This window comes from Venturia canescens, chromosome 10 (assembly GCF_019457755.1).
Source record: "Venturia canescens isolate UGA chromosome 10, ASM1945775v1, whole genome shotgun sequence".
Taxonomy (NCBI): Eukaryota; Metazoa; Arthropoda; class Insecta; order Hymenoptera; family Ichneumonidae; genus Venturia; species Venturia canescens.
In genome coordinates this window covers 10611272-10632204 of record NC_057430.1, presented here as the reverse complement: position 1 = coordinate 10632204, position 20933 = coordinate 10611272, and the positions used below count along the sequence as shown (strand labels likewise).

The following is a 20933-nucleotide window of genomic DNA, read 5'->3' as shown; positions in this document are numbered from 1 at the left end:
CATACCAACATTTCTGTTTGTCATTCATTATAGCATCGGTAAATAACTACTTTGCTCGTGGACTTTACTGCGTCTTAGTCTTTGAATTTCATGTACTTCTCTGCTGCCACTTGTGATATTTAGAAACTACTGCGCTTTAAATATTTCACAAAATCCTGGGGATTGGAGTTCATGGGGATACAATCGTGCATATAGGAACGGATGGGCAGAAAAGAAATATAAGAAAAGGAAGGAAGGAAGTATAAAGAACAGAAGCAAGAATGTGGAATGATCATTTTACCATTGTTTGAAGAAAGTGAACGTAGTTGCCAAATTTAGATTGGCAATATTGGAAAAAACAAAAGAAAATTGGAATAAGTTTTTTTTTAGTAAGTTTTTCGTTCTTGCTGATTATGTGTGTGCTTTGTTATCCTCGAAGTTTCTAAGTTATAATTGATTAAATTTTATCAAGATCAGTAATTGGTCATTAGGATCGATTGTATCCAGGTAAGCCTGTCCACAGGATTACATATTTATATAGCTACAGATATGAACACATTTTGGCATGATGATTGTATGTCGAGTCTTAAGGAAGTTGAAGCGATATATATAGGACATCATACGAAAAATACATTAGATTTTATTATTCCAAAATAATTAATTGAAATTTTACGTTTATCTTCTTGAATAGCGCTTAATTATGTGTGAAAAATTTGAAGAGGTTTCACCGCCTAGTAATCGAGATATTCATTGTCGAAAATGACAAGGTTAAACATGGGCTCTTGTGGAAGTTTTCAAAAAATTGCAAACTTCAACAATAAATATCTCAATTTCACGACGGTGAACCATCGGCATATCACGCCAGAAGTTTAATACTGTCTTAAGCTTTCTGTTTAAAAAATTTTAATGTGCAAAATTGGAAAATAGTTTTAACATAAGATACGCTTCAACCTCCTTAAGGAGAGTCTGTTTCGCTCATCAGACCTATCATTGAAATTCAACTGAGTCAACTGAATCTTTTCGTTCAAAGGCTTACGTGAGGATTTGTTCGCTAATGGATTGACTAATTCCGAGTTCTGTTGCATCTGAGACTAGTGCATTTCTTTCGTTACTCAAGTAGTCTGGGTAATTTGTGCTCATAAATTTCTATTGAGACTTTTTTCATTTGTGAGCCAACTACTCGAATTGACAAAAACTGAGTTGAAAATTCGATCCGAATTAATGGGAAAATTGCTTTACACAAGCCTCTTAAGAGGTTATATTCGCTTGTGTAAACACTTGATAATTCAACACTTCCAATGAATCTTTTATTAATTTCTTATTCTACTCGTGATTAAGATTTTTGTTAATTCTGTTTGTTTTACCAAACCAGGTGAAAGAGAACTCTCTAACAACCATGAAGCTCATAAAACTTTTAATACTTGGCGTTCTTATTTGCTGATACTGATTGTAATACTGATTGTAAATCAATATGAAAAGTTATTTTTTCGTTGGATTTCCATGGCAATGAAGAAACAAGTCATGGCTACGAATGCAAGTTTCAAGTTCGGATACATTGAAATATCTGAAAAAGCTCGAATGTCGAATTACGTTACTGACGACCCTCGTATTTTAACGCAATCCACTCCTGACCAGATTCACTTAATTTTTCATGCTGGGAAAAGATAATCCATTTATTTTAGAAGAAAAAATAATGACCGGAGCCCATATTCTTGTGAGCTCAAAGGACCAGAGGAAGAAAAAACCAGTGCGTTTAGGAGAGACCAAGGGTTCCAATTACTCGGAGATTAAGTGGAAAATAGCGGCGAAGGTAATACGAAGGAGAAAACAACGAATCGACGAACCATTGAGTTTGCGGTAATGAGGTATTGTTGGTTGTGGCGTTTGGGTATTCCGAGTTTGTAACTCGTATGCGGGTATTAAGGAGTGAAAGGCTGGAAGGGCAGACGAAAGGGATTGCGGTGACCAGGATAACTGAAACATGTGGGAAATGCGTGCATGGGTTTGTGTGGCTGTGCATCCACGTATATGACGAAGGGAGTTTGTTTGTCGGGTCTGTTTGCTTTTGGGAAGGAACAGTGCTCTTTAACGCCAGGATGCGGTTCCCTTTGTCGAAAGGCGCTGGAGGGTCGTGAGGTATCGAGTGGTGGCAGTTGTAACGGCGCGTTCATCGTCGATTGCACGTCCAATCGTGCGGAGCGTGAGTCTTTATTGTTCTCAGCTGATGAACACACTGTCTGGAGCACTTGCACACCGATCAGTCAGTTTTGTTCGTAAGAGCTTTTGAATTTGTTGCTTTCACCAATGCGCTTTTACGACGTTGACAACATGAACCGGAAAGCCTGCCAGAGCAAGAGGAGGGGGAAAGTATGAAAAAAGGAGGTTAAGGTAGACCGGTCTTGTATCGATCGACGAAATCTTTCCAAGTCTTTGTTCCTTTTATTTTTTCCTTTTACTCCGTTACTTCCAATGTATATACATATTTAAATGGGAAAACCTGTTTCGGACGTCGCTCTTTTTGCTCTGTTGCTCTCGCTTCTGGTCTCCTAGAATTCAATGTTTGCACAGAGGGTAAGTGAATTCGGGGTCGTACATCAGGCTCTCGTCGTGAATGGGGGAGGAGCGCTGGGCTACGGAACGCTCGAGTTTCATGACTATCATTTCCACATTACTCGATAATTTCCATATTCATATTCCTCTGACTCCTCCCTTTTCCTCTCCTCTCTTTCTCTCCCCTCCTCCTCCATTTCGCTTGCTCTCTCGCTGCTCTCACGAATAGCCAAGCCAGCAGCGTCAGGCTCGTTTAACTTATACATTATATTCATCGTAAATTATTTCGAACAGCGATTCATGCGAATTATTTCGTCACGCATATTTATCGATTATTCCACATTATTTGGTTAAATCTGCTGATTTCAATCGGTAAGTACCATCGTTAAAGTTAAGGTCTCATATTGTGACACAATTATGTCAACGCATCAAGGCATTTAAGGCGGTGTACGTGCGCGTCGGACTCGTCAGTTGACAGTCTTCCCATATTTCTTTGAAAAAGTTACCTCGGTCATTCGTATAATAGCAGAATATCAGTGAAATATCGTTATCTTAATTTTTCAATCGTGAATTATATTAAAGTTGAGTTCATTCCAGAACATATTTCATTCAAAGTCTTTCACATGATTCGATAGTACATTGCGAAAAGGCAACGTTTGACAACGTCGAACGTAGTCATAGTTGGCAGATTATATCAGAGATCACCATTAGATTAGATTCTGCGCGATTCAATTCGTATAAATGATAGTTTTAATTTTTGACATTTCGTTTAGAAATATATAGAATTTTGAGTTGAAGATGGTTGAAGGAGCCAGTAAGCCATTGCGCTGGCCATAAGCGACATGTTAATTTCTGTACTTCTCGACTGTTAATATTTCAACCAAACAGTCGATAAGGGGTCTTGAAATTTCACAGGCATAGAAAAGAAATCTTGGATTGTAAGACATTAAAAAATTAGAGTGCTATCTAAAAACAGCCCGCGTGCTTGTACATCCTTGACGTCTCAACAGATTCGTACGTGGCTCTCGAGTCTCACTTCATCCGATGAAAGTTTGCCCAATTTCTTTAATTAAATAAATCTTTTTTTCTCAAATTCATGGTTAAATAGCTTTGGCAAATACAATTATTCGATTAAACAATCAGCAGGGTACTCTCATCGCAATAGTTTACGTTATTCCATGCAATAATATCTTTCAACCAATAGCTATCAGAAAAATATTTTGATATGCTGAGCACTATTCGCTCGATGCTTCACTCTTCTCTTGTTCTAAGTTCTCAGCCCTCGGTAACTCACCCAAAGACCACGGTAGATTCAATCGTGTACATCGAATTCAAAACAGCATGATCAGTTTCCAGGGAGCAGCAAATTCCGGTCAAGTTACAACGGATTCAATACAGCAGCCTTTCAGGCAATTCCAACTAAACGCTCTCTCATTGCATATTAAATTTTGTACATAAGACTTGTATCTTCACCAACAATGGCTGCAGCAACATTTGAACATGATTCTCGCTTCCTATTCGAAGAAAATTAACTCACGTGTACGAAGAGGAGTCCATTATGTAATTTGATGATTTTTAATGCTTTGTTATTAATAATTGTATTAAATTCCCAAAACGCTACGAGGGTGATTTCGTGGAACGAAATAATGAAGTGTTCCACACACAGCCGAGGGCTCATTACCGAGGTTCGATTGTTTCATTCCGAGCCGTATGGCAGGACATTCGAGAAAGGTATTTGCAGTATTTTCAGTATTTCAAATAAGTTATTCACGTTGGTATTTAAAATTTATTCGAAATGTGAAAAAATGCGAGAGTTATTTTGCTTGAAGATATGAGTCTGAGTCAGTGAAAAAAGAGATTAAAGACTTTGGAGAGAGTGCTCCTTAAGTGGGAGCCGCGTCCGTCGAGTCTGAAAGCTCGTTTTGCGGAGTATGGAATAGTGCATATAAGAAAACTCAGATATGGAAATCGACGAAAGGCATAGGAAGCAGGGTGGAAGAATATATGAAAAGGGATGAAGATATGGACGGAATGGAAAGGGGGAAGGAGCGGGTGGGGAGGGAGAGCAGGAAAGAGAATGGGACTGGGGACTGCTTGCACGTTTTGCTAAATTCGAATTCCTATATTCCGGCCTCCACACCCCCGGCGCAGTTGTCCTTATGTACGATACTCACTTTTAGACTGTTCTCCGTATCCGTGTGTGGCGCGCGTTCACTCGGTGAAGAGCACTTTGGCTCGCTGTGTGTCCAATAAAATGGAAATGTCCTGCGCTGTGACAGGCCTTCCACCCTGCCTTCCTTTATTGTCCTATAAGAGTAAACAGCTTGCGAGTACGATCCTGGACCGTTGACTGAGTTGGCTCAACTTATACGTAGCTAACCACGCATAAAACACTCCCCACCGCATATCGCTCTTGTATACAGTGCTGGATAACAAGTCGAACGGACTTGAAATAAAACACGAAACGCTTCAAAAACACTTGTAACACTCTTCGCGTCCTTTGGAAGCGACCAATTTCTCAATCGGATCTTCAATCACGAATGTTCCTTCGTCCAGAAAAATAGCCACCTTCCGCGCTCAACGAATCTATCAAACAACGGTTAATAAGTTTACTGTACGCGCGATCGATAAACAGAAAAAATTAACGCCGTTGTGACCGTTGAAGTACAACCAGCTGGTGATGTCACTTTTTGCGATAATCGAGTCATGTTTTAAGCAAGGTCGATGGAATTTAATGCGGTGCGAGTACCCGCCGAACTGGCACTCGATAAGGAGTCTACGATTAAATATACACGGATGATTAAACACATTCGTGACTACTCTGTCGATCAGACCTAGCGAGAGGATACACCTGATTCATGCAGATAGCTCGATGCACAGACGGACGCAGGGTGGATGACTGGATGGTGGATCACATTGTTTAGCAGAGAGGAGAGATAGGTTATCAGGATGATGTGCTGGTGGCGCTGGCCGATATGATGCAGCGGAGAATATCGCTGGAGCTTGAAATGTAACTAGTTGAAGTAGAAGGAGCCATTTGATGTCGATGAGGAGACCTCATCGTGACTGAATTCTCTTCGTGTATTCCGGTATATTCTCAGCTTCGATATATCGAAATGTGCGAAGCCTCCAGTCGTTGCCATGGTTTTGTTTATTCGTTATCGCATGGCTCGTTACCAAGCATCGTTATTAGTTAGTTTTTTGGCGCTAAAAACTAAATAGTTAAAGTACAATTGGAGTTTATTTGATGAAATATGATCAAGAGTGCGCTCGCCCAGGGAGTTAATAAACTTCCATTTTCCTCGAACGTTAAGGAGCACTTGTTGTTTCGAGTATGGCTATAGAATCACAAAAATTCGAAGAATTTTCATCTATGGGAGTATAATTTCGAGGGAGCGGCTTTATTCCAAGAATTCGTTCATTTCATAATTAAATCTATGAAGCATTTTGCTACGGAGTGGTGATTCAATGTCAGAGATCCTTTGACAGGTTTCGAGTTTCCAATATCTGCTGTACCGGCCTGAATTAAATTTCAAGTGCGTTTTACAATTGTAGGCTTTCATGCAGGTTTATTGGAGAACTCGCATAGACGAACATGAGCAGAACGTGGATCACGAAATTGACCTTTTTCACTCTTCATCCTTTCCCACGAGGCTGCGCGAGCCGCTTTTTCTCGCTTGTCTTCCGCTACTCCACTACCGTGTACACTCAACCACTCCCGCCCAGTTAAACTGAGAATACACCGGAACCCACAAAAACTTTCGCAACTGGGTTTCATCCACATGTTGTTGGAGCAAGGAACTATTATGAAACTCAATGTAACAGAGGAAACCCCGTGTTTCAAGACTCCGCATACTCTTACCCAACGTTTTACTTCAACGCTGCACACGGTTCACTGCTAGCGACTGTCAGTTAAAAATCTACTTTTTAAGGGGGGCCTTGCTTTAAAAAGTCAAAAAATCTACTTTTTAAGGGGGGCCTTGCTTTAAAAAGTCAAAAAAATCGATTGTTTTCGGGAATGTTTTTAGGATAAACGTTGAAGGGATGTTTTCCTTCTTTAGAAGCGTTTTTGTTTCAACCTCGCTGAAGATACAGACCTTCGCAATTTTTTCGGATTTTTATAGGTTCATGTGGAAGGAAAATACATGAAAATGGAAAAAAATTTGGAATTTTTGTTGCAGACAATAATTACGATCTCCAGATTGTACGCAGCTGAGAACCTTTGACAATCAGATTTAGCGCATGTACAAATTCGTACTTCTCACATTAAAACAATGTTTTTGTACTCTTGAAATATCCTAAAAACATTCCCGAAAACAATCGATTTTTTATTTCTAAAGCAGGACCCCCCTTGACGTAAAATTCCATTAAGAAACCAAGTTTTCGTTGATGAAAAGCAATCGTTCGAATCCAAACAAGAATCGAACAGACCGATAGAAATATCATCAGAGAGGAATGCCGCAAAAGGTGGAATTCAAATTGTATATAACACAACGAGAATACCGAACTGGAATAGTTCACGAATGCTCTGGAAGTTGTCTGACGAAAACAAACAACAAAGAAGCTTAACAAAGCATGTTAAACATGTAGGATTCATATCACTCAAATTCTCCTCCATTCATCCAGGTTCACAGATTTCTCAGAAATTCCGAGATCTGTGTAGATTAGCTGCTGCAAAGAGTGAAGGAGTGGGCTGAGGAAACGTTTTGCTAAAAGCTCTGTTAATTTTTTTTACTGCCCATTACGTGGCAGCAGTTCTAATATAAACGTTGCATAATTGTCTTTTGTTTTTACAGAATCTTCGATTCGATCGAACGTTTGTTTCTTGTGGTCAATAAAGAAATATCAAGCGGGCATCGGGATTGATTGGAGAGTCATTAAGATTCGAACCATTGCTCGTTCGCAGTCAGTCTTCACTCCTGAGACGATTGCAATAGCAAAATAGCAACTGCAAGTAAACTGACAACTGAAACAACGAGTGAGCACAATTTGATGAAAAAAAAAAAACAAACTATCCCTTTGGCCGAATTCCAATTTTTACTTTGTACGTGGCGGGCATGTTTACTAGTGTTGTGGGAATGAAATAAACGTGTAATTGATGACGACGAGAATATCAAACGAGTTGCTCGGTATTCTGTGGATCTTAAAAACCTACGGTTTGTACATTTTTATGATTCTACAATTAAATGCACAGGTACAGGGAAAAGGGAAAAGGACCAGCAGCAGTAAAATCGATTACGTCGAAGTAGTACGAATGTGTGTATAAGAGACGACCGAGAGAGACGAGGTTGCTGGATGGCAAGTGTACAAACTCGATGAGGATGGGAGAAGCTTCGTAACGTGCCAAGCTCCTAATTTGTTCACTGAAAACTACCTCCTCCCTTTTCAACCTCTATTTCATACGTAGTCTCGCATAAATATAAATATATATATAAGCTAGGAAGATGCAAACGCTATCCGTGTCTTTATCGCGTCTAAGGTACGTGCCTCTTGTATCGAGATGTTCGAAACTAAGGTTATATATGTGTAGTGAAGTGAGAAGGAAAATGATGTGGAATAGAAGACGAGAGAGCACCAATGTCTTCGCTAAAACGCCAGAGGGTGATCCGAGAGCTGCGCCGAGGTGAGGCAAATTCTATGCAGCCAGAATTCTCTCTTTCTCTCTCTCTAGCTAGTATACCAATTGAGATAACGAAATGTAAATCAGTCGTTGTAGATAGCAGACGTTTCGACTGATTCTTCTCTGAGCTGAGAAACGCATCGAGGTAGATGAGGAGCTTTAACGCTGAAAACATTGGGATACTGAAGTAGGAAGTTATTGCACACGTTGCAACTCTGAGTTATCATTTAATGCTACGTGTTTACGAATTCAAATAACTTTGTGATTTAAACATGAAATGATAGATTTCATGTTTGAATTTAGTCGGCGTTGAAATCACAGCAACTTCGTTCCAATTAAGGACTATGAACTTTTCAAGTGGAAGAGGACTCTAATGTAAATGGAATAGCAGGCTGAAGTTTCGCGAATAAATAAATCAAATTTATTGCCCTCCTAACAGATCCCTACGGCACATTTATCTAAAGGACTTTCGAACGACACTTTCTCAAAGGTTGGCCTTCGATCGTGCGCTCGCCATTCGAGAAATTGAACCGGCGTCACAGTCCGCGACGACTCGTATTTAGAGAATTTATCGTCATGATATTTTTCCTCGAATGTACAACGCGTCGTCGCATCTTCTTTGAACGATGAAAAGAAAAGCTAGCAAGCGTATGTAATAAATATGCCGTCGCCTCTTTTTTCATTTTAAGAGCCAACCGGCATTATCCGATCCCACAAGTATACTCTGCCGCGCACTCACCACACTTGCCACGTATGTACGCGCGCGGGCGGACTGAAAGGAAAAAATTTTGGGGCTCTCTCGCCCGCGTGGCGTGTGTCGTCGCGGCGTGTACATGCGCTCCATGTAACTGGGTAGCACAGCGAAGTAGAGCAGAGACTGGAGACGAAGGAAATGGAATTTCCACACCTGCACACCCATCTTCCCACTTTTCTACCGACGATGTTTTCATTCCCGTGTCGTGTTCCTCCTCTCACCCACTCCCTCAAAATCCAACCTATGTAGGCTCCCATATCAGCACACTCGCGACGTGTATATCTAAAAGGCCTAGTCACGTTCTCGCCTCGACCATCGATCAGTTGCGTTCAAATTCTTCTCCGTGAATTCTTGCCATCTCACGTTTTTCCGTCGCGAGGACGTATCGACTTTTCTCGCCTTTTTCCGTCAGATATCACGAAAACCTATTTATCGTTTTCACCACTCCCATTATTATCATGATTTCTCGTAACTTGTCAAGGATCCATGCTGCTTGAATTTCTCTCTCGAATTCTTGCCTTTCGCCTTGTCAAAATGTTTTTACGCTCAAGAGAATTATGAGCTTCTGATATTTTAGCTTCGGTTGGCGAAAAAAATATTAATAAAAGAACGGTGTACGACGCAGCTTATCCGTCCCAATGTAAAATGAATTTCCCTATCTCTCTCTTCTCTGTCCTTTTTCATGAAGAATTTTATCGTCCTAGGAGAGTCTGCCGGTACAAATCCCTTATCCCGAGGGCCTGTCACGTTCATGATTTGTCGTCGTTCTGCAATTGTGTTTTGCTTATACGAGAAAACGTATATCTAGCCTCCGTTTTATACAGCATGGAGCATTTTACTGCAGACACAATATGCTCGCAGGAGTGAAACTGCTTCGAGATGTGTTTTCGGTCTGTCACATTTCCTTTGCGTTTTTCCAATGTTTAACTGTAACCTTTAACAGTGCAAATGTGTCTTTCGGTATTTCGCGAAAAATCCATTCTCTCATCTCAAATCTCATAACTTTGAAGATTATCCAGCGCACCTCTAGAAATTTCACTGAAACCCGAGTTTTCACAATTGGGAAATTGGGAATTTTTAGGAATTCAATTTAGTTTTTATAATTCAACTGTTTTTCAAAACTACCTGCGAGTCGAGCTTCTCAACAATTTGCAAAGATACTCGTGGTCCTCGGATATCATAGCTCCCTTTCCGGAGGTGAAGCCCGCAACGGGAGATCGCTGTATAACGATGAGCTTGCACTCAACGAATTAGCATTGCAAACCACAGTGAAACGTCGTCACACGACACAGTAGCGCGGTATGCTTCGTTGTTTCGTGTATATATGTACGCATAAAGGATTGATCCAAATGGGATTCCATTGGCCTCGCCCTTTCGGCCTAATGGTTATATAATTGATGTTTCTCTTTCATTTCGTCGTGCCACCACAACGGATTTGCACTCATTCATAAATCATGCCATTTATATGTCCATATAGTATTATAACGCGAGAACCAATCGTCGGACGAATGTCACGTCGTGTATTTAATCGCCGATCGTATCGTTCGCTCCCATTAATCTTTAATATAAATGGAACTACCAAATACAAGTATATTGCCAATACGACGATTTGGATGGTGCCTGAACAATGATCACTAATCGTTAAGTTGATCTGTAGAAACATATTCGAAATCGATGCTCAATAAGTTTTTTTTTGTGTTGTCATTTTTAATCGCAGCAGTAGATTTTTCATTAGTGCGTGAATTTAGTTCGATTGGAAACTGAGTCTGATTTGATTGTTGATGCATTATTTTAGTATCGATTGCAGTGTAATTGTTACTGTCAGGTTGTCAATGGGCAAGCAGTCAACTCGAGCTACGAGAGTTCGAAATCAACTGATGCTGAAAAAGTAAATGAGAAAATTCATGCAGAAATTTAGCCGAAAACTGCGTGACTTTTTTTTTAATTTTGCGGAGATTCTTCTAGATACAAAAAACACCGAGATATTTTGATGGATATCTCATCGAAGCTGTTCAAGATTTTTGTCAAATTTTTTTTGGGAGTGTCGCAAAGACACTTTTCAGAGTTTTTTACAACTACTTTGGGCAGTCACGTCCAGGCGTTTTAAGATTCCTTGAAATTTTATTTCAGCATCTCGATGAAGAACAATTTTCACAATATTGCAAGGCCTTTTTCTTTATTTCTGGAATCCAATATGAGATTCTTATCTCGAGCGCGTGGACGAGTTGAAATTAAATTACGCATTGGATTAATGTGGAAGCGTAAAATCGACTGAATGTTTCTGAAGAATGGATATATTCGTATTTTATTCAATTTCTTATTTAAAATTGCTCGAAATTTATTTAAAAACGAAGAATTGTCTTCGTTCCTGAATAAGTAACAGTGAAGTTATTTCACGAGAGCTCTTATCATCACAGGATCGAAAAGCTTCTTGATAAAAAAAATTACAGACGGTGCCCGAAATAGAAATGTTTTTATAAAATATCAAGAAATCACCACGAAACTTCTGAGATTGACGTATATATCCAGACAGCTTATCTTATGTCGGCTTCATTAATTGTCTTGGTTATAGCGACAGCAGCAGGTGCAAATCGCGTGACAGCGTTGTTACTTCTAAATTAAAAGGATTAACGAGGATGCTGCAAATCCGACGTTGCCCCTCCATTTGTTCCCATTCTTGTGGAGCCCAACACAAACCATCTGGATCCTTTTTTGAATCAGAGAAAATTCCCATGTACATATATAAAGTATTTTCTCCAATAATAGGTCTCAGGAGCTCAATAAACGTCTGGAAAGGGTCGTTTTCATGTTGGTCAACGAGCGTACTATAAATATATATTTATTCATGCTCTCGACTGTTTTTCTTCTGCCAGAGTTGGAAATACTGCTCTAGGACTTTGTCTGGGACATTATCGATTGGATAGTAAATGTGGTCAAAGGGACTTTAGATTTTTCTAATTATACGTTACACGAGTGTCTGCTGCAACACACACTGTGGAGTGGTAAATTCTTCTGAAAACATTATTTTATGGTGAATATCTATTTTCAGCCCAATTACGTAGATTTCAAAATAGTTTTTTATTTCATTTTTATTTATTCATTTATTCAATCATTTGTTTATTTATTTATTTAAAAAATATTTTTTATTTGGACTTTCAAATCGCATACATTGGCGCACAATTAAAATTGTGGAGAAACTTTATAAAGAATCACCTTCTTTCAAATGAATTTTTATTTCGCCAATTAAACATCGATAGTCAATTTTACTTACCACCGTGTGATTGGGCAGGAGATTTTACCCCGAAATCATGTGCTTGTGTCTCTACTTTGACTTACACTTTCACCTGGAAAAGGTTTGTTGATGTTACGAAATTCCAATTCGCCTCTGTGCACCGTTTGAAGGTGCTCGTACGAGTTTAAGGGTTTAATAAAGTTTACATTTCTATCGTTCGACGACACGGTGACGAGTATTTTTTTTGTCATAATAATTGAATGTAGAGCTCGGATGATCGATAGGAAAATGAATTTGGGCTGTTTACCTCGCACACTGAGCCAATTATCCTGCAATCCACTTCACAGCTTTTTCAATATTTTCTCTTGTTGAACCATCATTCACTTTGAGAAATTAATTGTGGCAGGACGATTTCAATAGTTTGGTTGCACGTGCTTCGAGCGACGAGGAGCTGACTCGACCGAATATACTATCGATGGCGTTCGACTGCTTTGGCATGCCTTCGAGCGCGATTCGTTGGTGTTTTCGATCGTTTTCATCACGAGTTAATACTCACATCTATATCAACGATTTCCGTTATCGGAAAACGCTCGAAATATATTTCAAATAAAAATGATATGATGTCGTACGCTTTAGCTCTATCTGTTCCCCTGCTTCTCAGTCGTTCGGTAGATGGTTGGATAAATTCTGCAAGTTCAAATGTAAAGGATTGTGAAGTAGGAATGAGGAAAAATCTATGTCGGAGTCGATAGCACCTGCGCTTTCTTCTCCAACGATAACAGTAAAATTCTGTAAAGCCCAGAACTCATGTGAAAGAGTTTATTATCTCAAAATTGTTCATCGGCTTGCCAGAGGGAATGTTTGTCAACGTTTTTATTCCTCGCTGATGGATGAATATTCTTTCATGGAAGACAAACCTCCGAGCCCAGTGCTCCGGCATTATATTTGAAAACGTAACGCGTAAAGTGTGAAAGTGCATTATCAATTTTCATCGTGTTTCCGATAAGAAAACAAATTTGGTATGCAAATGAAGACTCGAAATTCCGGATCGGGGAGTTTAGGCTAATCGCGAGGTGTTGGAATATGCTTGGCAATCGTGAGGGAGCGGTGTTTTGATAGGCGTTTAAACAAGCGAATGCATATAAGGGCGCTACCGAAGCGGAAGCGTTCTTAGGATTCGATGCTATCAAAGGGCTCTCACAAGAGAATGTTAGTTCTCACAGTTTTGTGATTCTTCACAAAGCCTCGTACCTACGATGCGCGTACGCCTACGAGCCTGTGTGAGTAAGCCACACAGTCGCACACACACGGTTTCTCGAACCAAGGAAGCCTGCGGAGCAATTCGCAAGGGTGATGCTTCCGCGGCGAAGACGAAGAGTGTGCAATCTACTGCTCTTCGTTGACTTACCTCTACGGCATAATCCTTCATCCTCCTTGACGGGCCTTAGGGCCGCAACCTTCCGGATCGTTATTGGCATCATCGATGTATTATTCTCCCTTTCTTTCTCTCTCTCTCTCTCTCTCTTCAGCGGATATATTCTATGAGATAGGAAACCCTCGGAATGGTAAGAGGAAGGGAAAGGTGGTTAGCTCCATAATCCTCGTTGCCTTGGAAAATCCGGGAAGCCCAGATCAAATGTTTCATATAGGATTAATATGAAGCCTTGGTGATGACGAAAACGAGGATGTAGGAGCCCGAGACGCGGCCAGTGTGCCGCGGGCTCCTTCTTCCTTCCTCCTCACGGCTGAGGATTACAGAGAGAATATGGGGAGGTTAGTTCCGTTTGGTTTATATGCAGTATCCATATTTCTGATCGCGTCTGTATATCTGCAAGACATTCCGAGCCAGTTGAACACATCATGGAATTTCTATCTCTTGCGAACATTTTTCCGATACTTTATTATAATCAAGGGATGGTCCAGGGATGGGGAAGGAAAGAATAAGAAAGATTTAAATGCATGATTAAACGAGCCGTAGAAAATCTGGTGTAAGCTTGGCGAGCGAGGGTGGCGCCAAATATTTTCTACTGCAGAGACCGCCAGCGGAGGCCAAACGAGGAAGCGGCTGCGGCCCTGTCGAAGCTGCGCTATTGAACGGCATTGATGGATGGAGCTTCGGAGCATTGGCTCGTTGAGCCATTTTCGATCGGCCGAATTTTCTCCAAAAAAGTCTTTTTTTGCTCATGAAAAAGCGAGGGAACGAGCAGCTCGAAATTTTTCGTCTCCGAAACTACGGTCGGTTTCATTATTCCTATTTTTTCTGGCATCCGACAAAAACAAGAACAAACCGATCCCAGATTATTCGGATTCTTGGAGCTGCGCGCGGAGCAGCATTTTTTTCTGCAAAGCCAGCAGCTCGTGGGCTGTGAAACGCATGAAAACCGTTCGATCTTTGTTATATTTCTCATAATCTTTTACTTTTTTGGCCACTCTGCGTAAGCTAGCCGGATGAACGCAAACGGTTCTTCGGATCCTTGGGCGTCGGCGATTTTTCGAAAATGTCGATCCAACACTTACCTTTGGATTATCAGGCCGTCGAATAAGGATTAAAAAGGATTTTGCGTAAGGAAGTCGTGAACGACGAGCAGTACATTTAGTCGAGCGACAACCCAAAGCGCTGAGTATTTATTGAAAACGGATTTTCCACTATGTACAAACGTATTAAATAGATTGTGAACATTTATACAGGGTGTGAGTTATTTAATAATAAATATAATCGTAGTACATCGTATATATTTCATACATGATGATACGCCATTGATAACAATATTATAACTCCCTAATACTATATAGAACTGCGCGACGAGTCGATCAGTGCAGTGCCCTCGTACATTAGGATATATCTATTTACAATTTCGATATATAATTTGCCTTAAAACGAGTTTTTCTCTCGTCAGAATGATCGCATTATGACGTCTAAAATAATCGCACGCTCGATTATTCGTAACGGATATTTGAATGATTAACGTGGCATTATCGGCGATGAATTTTCCCCACTTTTACCATGACAGGATAGGCGTGTATCAATGAAACAACGAGGTCCCAAGAGCATTTAAATTTTCATGTCTTTAAATCCTTCCTTTTTACAAGCTATCCATTTGCCTCTCTCACTCTTTATTTTCTCCAATTTTAAAATGTATAACGAGGATAGAGCATGTGACGTCCTTCAACGACTAAAAATCATTTGCACATCGATCCCTCTTTATATTTCTTATTGTTCGTCAGCATTTTCAATAACTTTTCCCACTGTTACTTCTCTCTTTATCTCTCTTTTATCCCCTCATATTTAATAGACAAATAAACGACTGGATATGTGCGCTTTCAATGTTCTTTTCTCAAATTATCCTCTTTTAGTTAGCACATCCATTCATTATCACATACGTATAGGTACATTCTTTACCAAGAGCTCGATACTACATTATTTATGTACGTATTATACCCATATATTTATATTCTTTAAAATATACATATGAATGTGTCAAACAAAATGGTTGCTTTCTTCGAAAATTCGACCTTGACGAAACGACAAATTCTATAATATTCCATTGTGAATTGCGGTGGATTACACTTGGACGAATATACAAGGTGGAAGTCTCGAAAACAATGCAATTTTTCACAAGATTTCTAGAGATCTTCTCTCTCGATTTTTATTTATAAAAACGTATAACAGGCAGAAAAAACATGAGATCGATGACAATAAAGATGAAGAACTTAATATTTCATCCTCATTTCGCTTGTGATGCACGCATTGATGAGGGAATACAAAGATCCTGGATATGTTGAAATTCCTCTATAAATTATTAGGTTTCTGTATACCGTGATACATTTCTAGCTCCGGATTAGCAGCGTTTCAACGTCAGTTAATATCGATGGCTGAATTTGCTTACCTTAGTCTCTCTGCTTGTTTTTACCTCTTGAATTTCTCGAGGTAAGTGTATATACATTTATATTTAAATCCGAGATAAATATATCAACTTGAGTGATTCGTAACGATTCATTTCCGTATTCTAAGAGGTCTTACGACATCCGCACGCGTTTCACTATTTGTTGATAATTTGCAGGGAGTGCTTAATTGCGAGAACGAAAAAGGGGAGAGATTCGAGCGAAGTAATAACTGCTGGTGTTTAAAGTCGCATGTGTTAGTATGTACAGAAGGGAAGAGGGTAAGAAAAAATAATAAAAGCGGTAAGTGCGCAGGCATATAATCGAAGAATGTATAATTTCGCTTGAGAGGCAGAAAAATACGTTTTTTTTAGGTTTTATTCTCTCCAAAAGGCCGAAACAAACGAATTGAAAACACGAGAGAAATGGAAGAAAAAAAATTAATTGCCTCGAACTAACAATGAACTATTTTTTCCTCTTTTTTGCGCCAACGATCGTATCTGCTAATTGCTTCGTGCCCCACGAGCGGTAATAAGCTTTTCGTTTTTTATAAGCTAAAGTCACATCCTGCTGTTTTTTTTAGAAGCCTCTATTTATCGATATTACAGCTTTGGCAAATTTCCTCGAGCTCTTTAAGTGCAACCCTCTCATTTCGTTGCTTCTCCCAGCATATTCATTTTCACCAGAATTTATTCGCACTACAACTGTACAACGCAATACAATATCAGCTTGAAATGGAAAAATAAAAGTTTTCTCAAGTCTCTGACGGAGGATCGCGATGGATGAGAGTGTCATGTACAAAGCCCTTGCATACCGTCTCGTCTTTTTACATCGTAGCTATATAATTTAGTCATACAGAGTTTAGTTTTATATTCTCATGCTCGTAAACACTTTACTTCTGTATTTTTTATGCTCCCTCTCTCGTTTTCCTCTTCCTTCATGTACCTATTTTTTAATATGATATATTTGCAGAACGTTTCAGTTCGGCTGGTCGCAATACCACGCACTCGGATGCAGAGTTTGAATCAAAGTCGAAAAGCCTCATGTACTTTTTCGACTCCTTCCTTCCTCGGACCTGTTTCATCGGTTTTTCCCTCAATTTATCAGAAAATACCAACAGACTTTGGACTTGGAATCTCCTACACTGAACTTAAGTTTACTGTATCGAACCACGAGGCTGGAACGTTCGAGTATTTATTTATATAGGCATTGGGTAAATACGTGTGTATACTTTAAGAAATCAATTGGAGCACTTGGCATTTCAATGATTTTCGAGAACCTAAAGTCATCGACTTTTATCATGAGTAGAATATCCTCAATAAGGTAGCAACAACGTAAAAATCTAAAGTCAAATCCTGGAGCCTCGGTTCGAAATCCTGCCCCCAAATAATCAGATGCCAATGACCGTTTTTTTTTTTTATAAATTAATCGATTTATTTACTTGGATAAAGGCGTAGAAAAACTGATGGTCGAAAAGTCTAATGAAAATGTTAAAAACGATGCACTTTAATATGTGTATACGTGTACGTACATAAAAAATTTACCCAAAACCTCTATTCGTATTGTCAAACATTCGTGCACTTTGGCTAAGCGCATTTGAAGCTTACAAGTAGTTTGCCAAAAGACCAATCTAAGTTTACCCACAAATCTCGTTCTTACGTGTATTCGTCTGAATTTTCGAACGTCGTCGCACTTCAACGGCATCGTTCAACGGTGTAGTATACAATCCTCTTCGGATCGACCGCACTTTAGTATATATGTATAACACTGGTTAACATTTGCATACCATTTATTTGACGTAAAAAAGATTCGGTAGTTTTTTCGCGAGTGTAACAATTTTTTTTGTAATAATTCATTTCTATTGTTTCTGTTAATCTTTCGTAGATTCTTCCTGATATTCTTACAGCGTGAGTTGATTGAATTGTGCACATCTCCAGGAATCTCATCGCTTCGTATCCACGGCTCGTATTCTTTAGCTACTAAAGTTCTCTAAATTTTCAACATTTATTCAACCGATTCATCCTCAAGGTAGTCTAATGCCCCGTATAAAAAGTTTTCCTTCCATTTAGGATTTTTCACTCGTTCGTGCATCTGCAGATCTTCGAGTTCTCAGGAATCTGAGGACAGTGCTTGACCTGTAGAACGATTTTAGCAGTTATGGGATTCTGTGCGAAGTATTTGTTAGGAACAACAATGGAAGTTCGTGTTTCAATGTTCATGTCAATGGCGATGCCCTCATTTTTCTTCTTTAACGTGCCAATCTCATTGTCAACTGCATTATGAGAAATTGTGGTCTTTCGAGTGTATCCGGAGTGCTGGCATAAAAAATGTGATGTGAACAGTTCGAGATCGAAATTGGCTTTCCTCAAATGAGTTGCTTTTTCTTTGAAATATTTAAATTCTATTTTTATTCTAGAAAAAATCAGCAGCCAAGCGAACGTTCAAGTTATTGCTGCCCCGACACTTTTTGCCTTTTGTGAGCATCTGACATCGTTCAATGGCTACAAAAAAAATGTCATATTCCATGGCGATTGAACAAAGATTAAAAATATTTTGAAAAATGTGGGAATAAGTGAGTCTGGCTCGAACGTCAAATAACTCAATTGGTGGAGTATTTACAACGGAAATCATTGAATGATCGTCGAAAAGTGGGAGGATCGACATATTGAAATAGATCAATTCGACACTTGGCTACGATTGAATTTCTCCGTCTATTGAACGTCATCGCATCCGATGAGTCATGAAAAGCTGGAATAACAGTATCGAACGTTGAAGAGTGATTCTCAGCTTTGCTGGTTGCCACCAGAAAATGCGAAAACGCCGCCAGAGAGACAGAGGAACATGTCTTGCCCGTACATACGAAGGTGAAATGAATGATTTCTAGCTTGGCAGAGCCCAAGGATTCCGAATGTGTGGCATCGGTAATGTAGAATTCGAGACAACGATGAAATTCAGACGATTTTTTTATTGGACCCACATATATCCTCGACGACGTGAGGACGTTGAACGGTGAAAGGAGAAGCAGGTAACGCTATCCTCCAGTCAGCAGCACACGCTGCTATCAACCATCGATTCTCCAGCCTCCGGCATCCTATCAAATCCTTGTTTGCTGACAGTATCAATTCCGGAATAACATACGCTTGATTCATAGAACGTATATTTCACCAACGGTACATCCAGCCCCCGACCACTTTTCTTCGATCTCCGCCGAGCACAAACGCACTCTCGCAAAGGATTCCGTGTCAAGTATTCCGCTGTTATGTGCACGCGATTATTCGATGCTTTTGTTCCACCTGGTTCCACTGATGTTTCTATCCAAACATGATTTTCTTTGTTCTATTAGTTTAATTAGTTTCAATCCCCCGGCGTCTCGTTCAGCGTTCAAATATGCTGTAAAAATCGTTGACGAAATCGTTCTTTTTTGAAGCAGTGATTGAGCAGATTATTTAAGAAGTTTTTCAGCTCGGTTTCGAGGATTTTTGTCTCGGAACACACTATCCTCGGGGGTCATGGTTTTTATCGTTTTATCCACGTTATGTCTTCCACAGTGACATAACATTTGAATAGTTCATTTTCAGAGAAGGAATTTCAAAGGTTAACGACACTTCCGATCGTAGTCTGCTCAACAGATTCCATTTGCTAATTTAGACTGCCAACTCTAATAGTATTCTACAAAGTATTAAAGTTCATTGGGCTGGATTTTTCGGCAGTTTTATATTCCAGTATTAAACGCAAATGTAAAACGTACGAAAATTATTCGGAGCTTGATATTGTGTTGTAAATATATGCAGGAAAATGAATGACGTGATATCGTGCCATTTTCACTCGCCCATTGCGGTTATGTGGTTTCATGATGCTGATATCCCACCTGGGACCAGCCTGCGTTGAGCGTAAACTTTCATTATCCGAAAACCATTTCATCGTACGAGGAAATGTATCAATTCATTCGTATTTGCTGGTTCGCTGTTTCAGGTTATGAACAATGATTCCGAGTGCGTTTTTCAAATGAAATTGCTCGCGATACACTTTGGTCGAAAGTCCTCGATGAGGATCTTGTTTAAGTATTTTTTCTCGGATTTCAGTTTTTTCTCTCTGTTGATCGCATGATTTTTTGATAAAATAATTAGACTCGGCTTTTTTCCTTTGCACGTTTCTTCCAAGATGAGTTCTATGAATAATGTGATATTAACAATGTTTACGCAGTGATGGTTAATGCGACGTTTTATTGTCGTTTCATTTCGATACAAACGTGTACGGTTTCGCTCATTTTCGTTTACTTTACACTAGACGCAATCGCAAAAGCTTTTTTCCATTTTTTTGTGTGTGTTTTTTTTTCTCCATTTTCCAATTTGTGTCTCGAGTTGAGATTCGCACTCGTGGTTTTCCTGTTCGAATGAATAAATCACACTTTCTTCTTTTATTTGGTCGTTGATGAAGGACAACTCCACCAATTGCCATTCAATTCGCCAATCATAGAAAGCCGGATTAAATTCCAGCCTTCCAGTTCTCTGTATCAAGTGTCGTTCGACGAATTTGGCTTGTAGCCAAGATTCTTACGCTGGAGGAACAGGTGGATCTCTTGGAATGTCGGACGATCAACCTCGTTACGTTGCCAGCATTCGCGCATCAAATCGTACATCTCTTTTGGACAATTCTTCGGCAATGGCAGTATCATCTGGGAAAAACGCGAGATTGTATCGATCTTTTTTCTTCTATTTTGGCTGAATGTACAAACTCTTTTCAGAGAGCGAATTAAATATCGCTCGGCAAATAAAAAACAGAGTTTCTTGATCGTCGATTTCGCGAAAAACTTTTGAACGAGTTGAGACTTTTTAAAGAATCTGAATAGTCTGATTCTCTGTTTTCCGAAAAGAAAAAAAGATTTTTTTGATGCTATAACGAAATATTATTTTTCG

At 39.5% G+C, this 20933-nt stretch overlaps 1 protein-coding gene across 2 annotated transcripts in view; it reads right to left on the bottom strand.

The window, feature by feature from the left end:
* Positions 1 to 14723: 14723 nt before the first annotated feature.
* The window catches only part of Ddr (discoidin domain-containing receptor 2), an 83871-nt gene continuing 77661 nt past the window's right edge, over positions 14724 to 20933 (bottom strand). For both annotated transcript variants that reach the window (XM_043430382.1, XM_043430381.1), the window contains exon 16: positions 14724 to 20692. In XM_043430382.1, the coding sequence (XP_043286317.1) occupies positions 20531 to 20692 (162 nt within the window). In that variant the 3' untranslated portion in view covers positions 14724 to 20530. The remainder of the gene's footprint in view (positions 20693 to 20933) is intronic.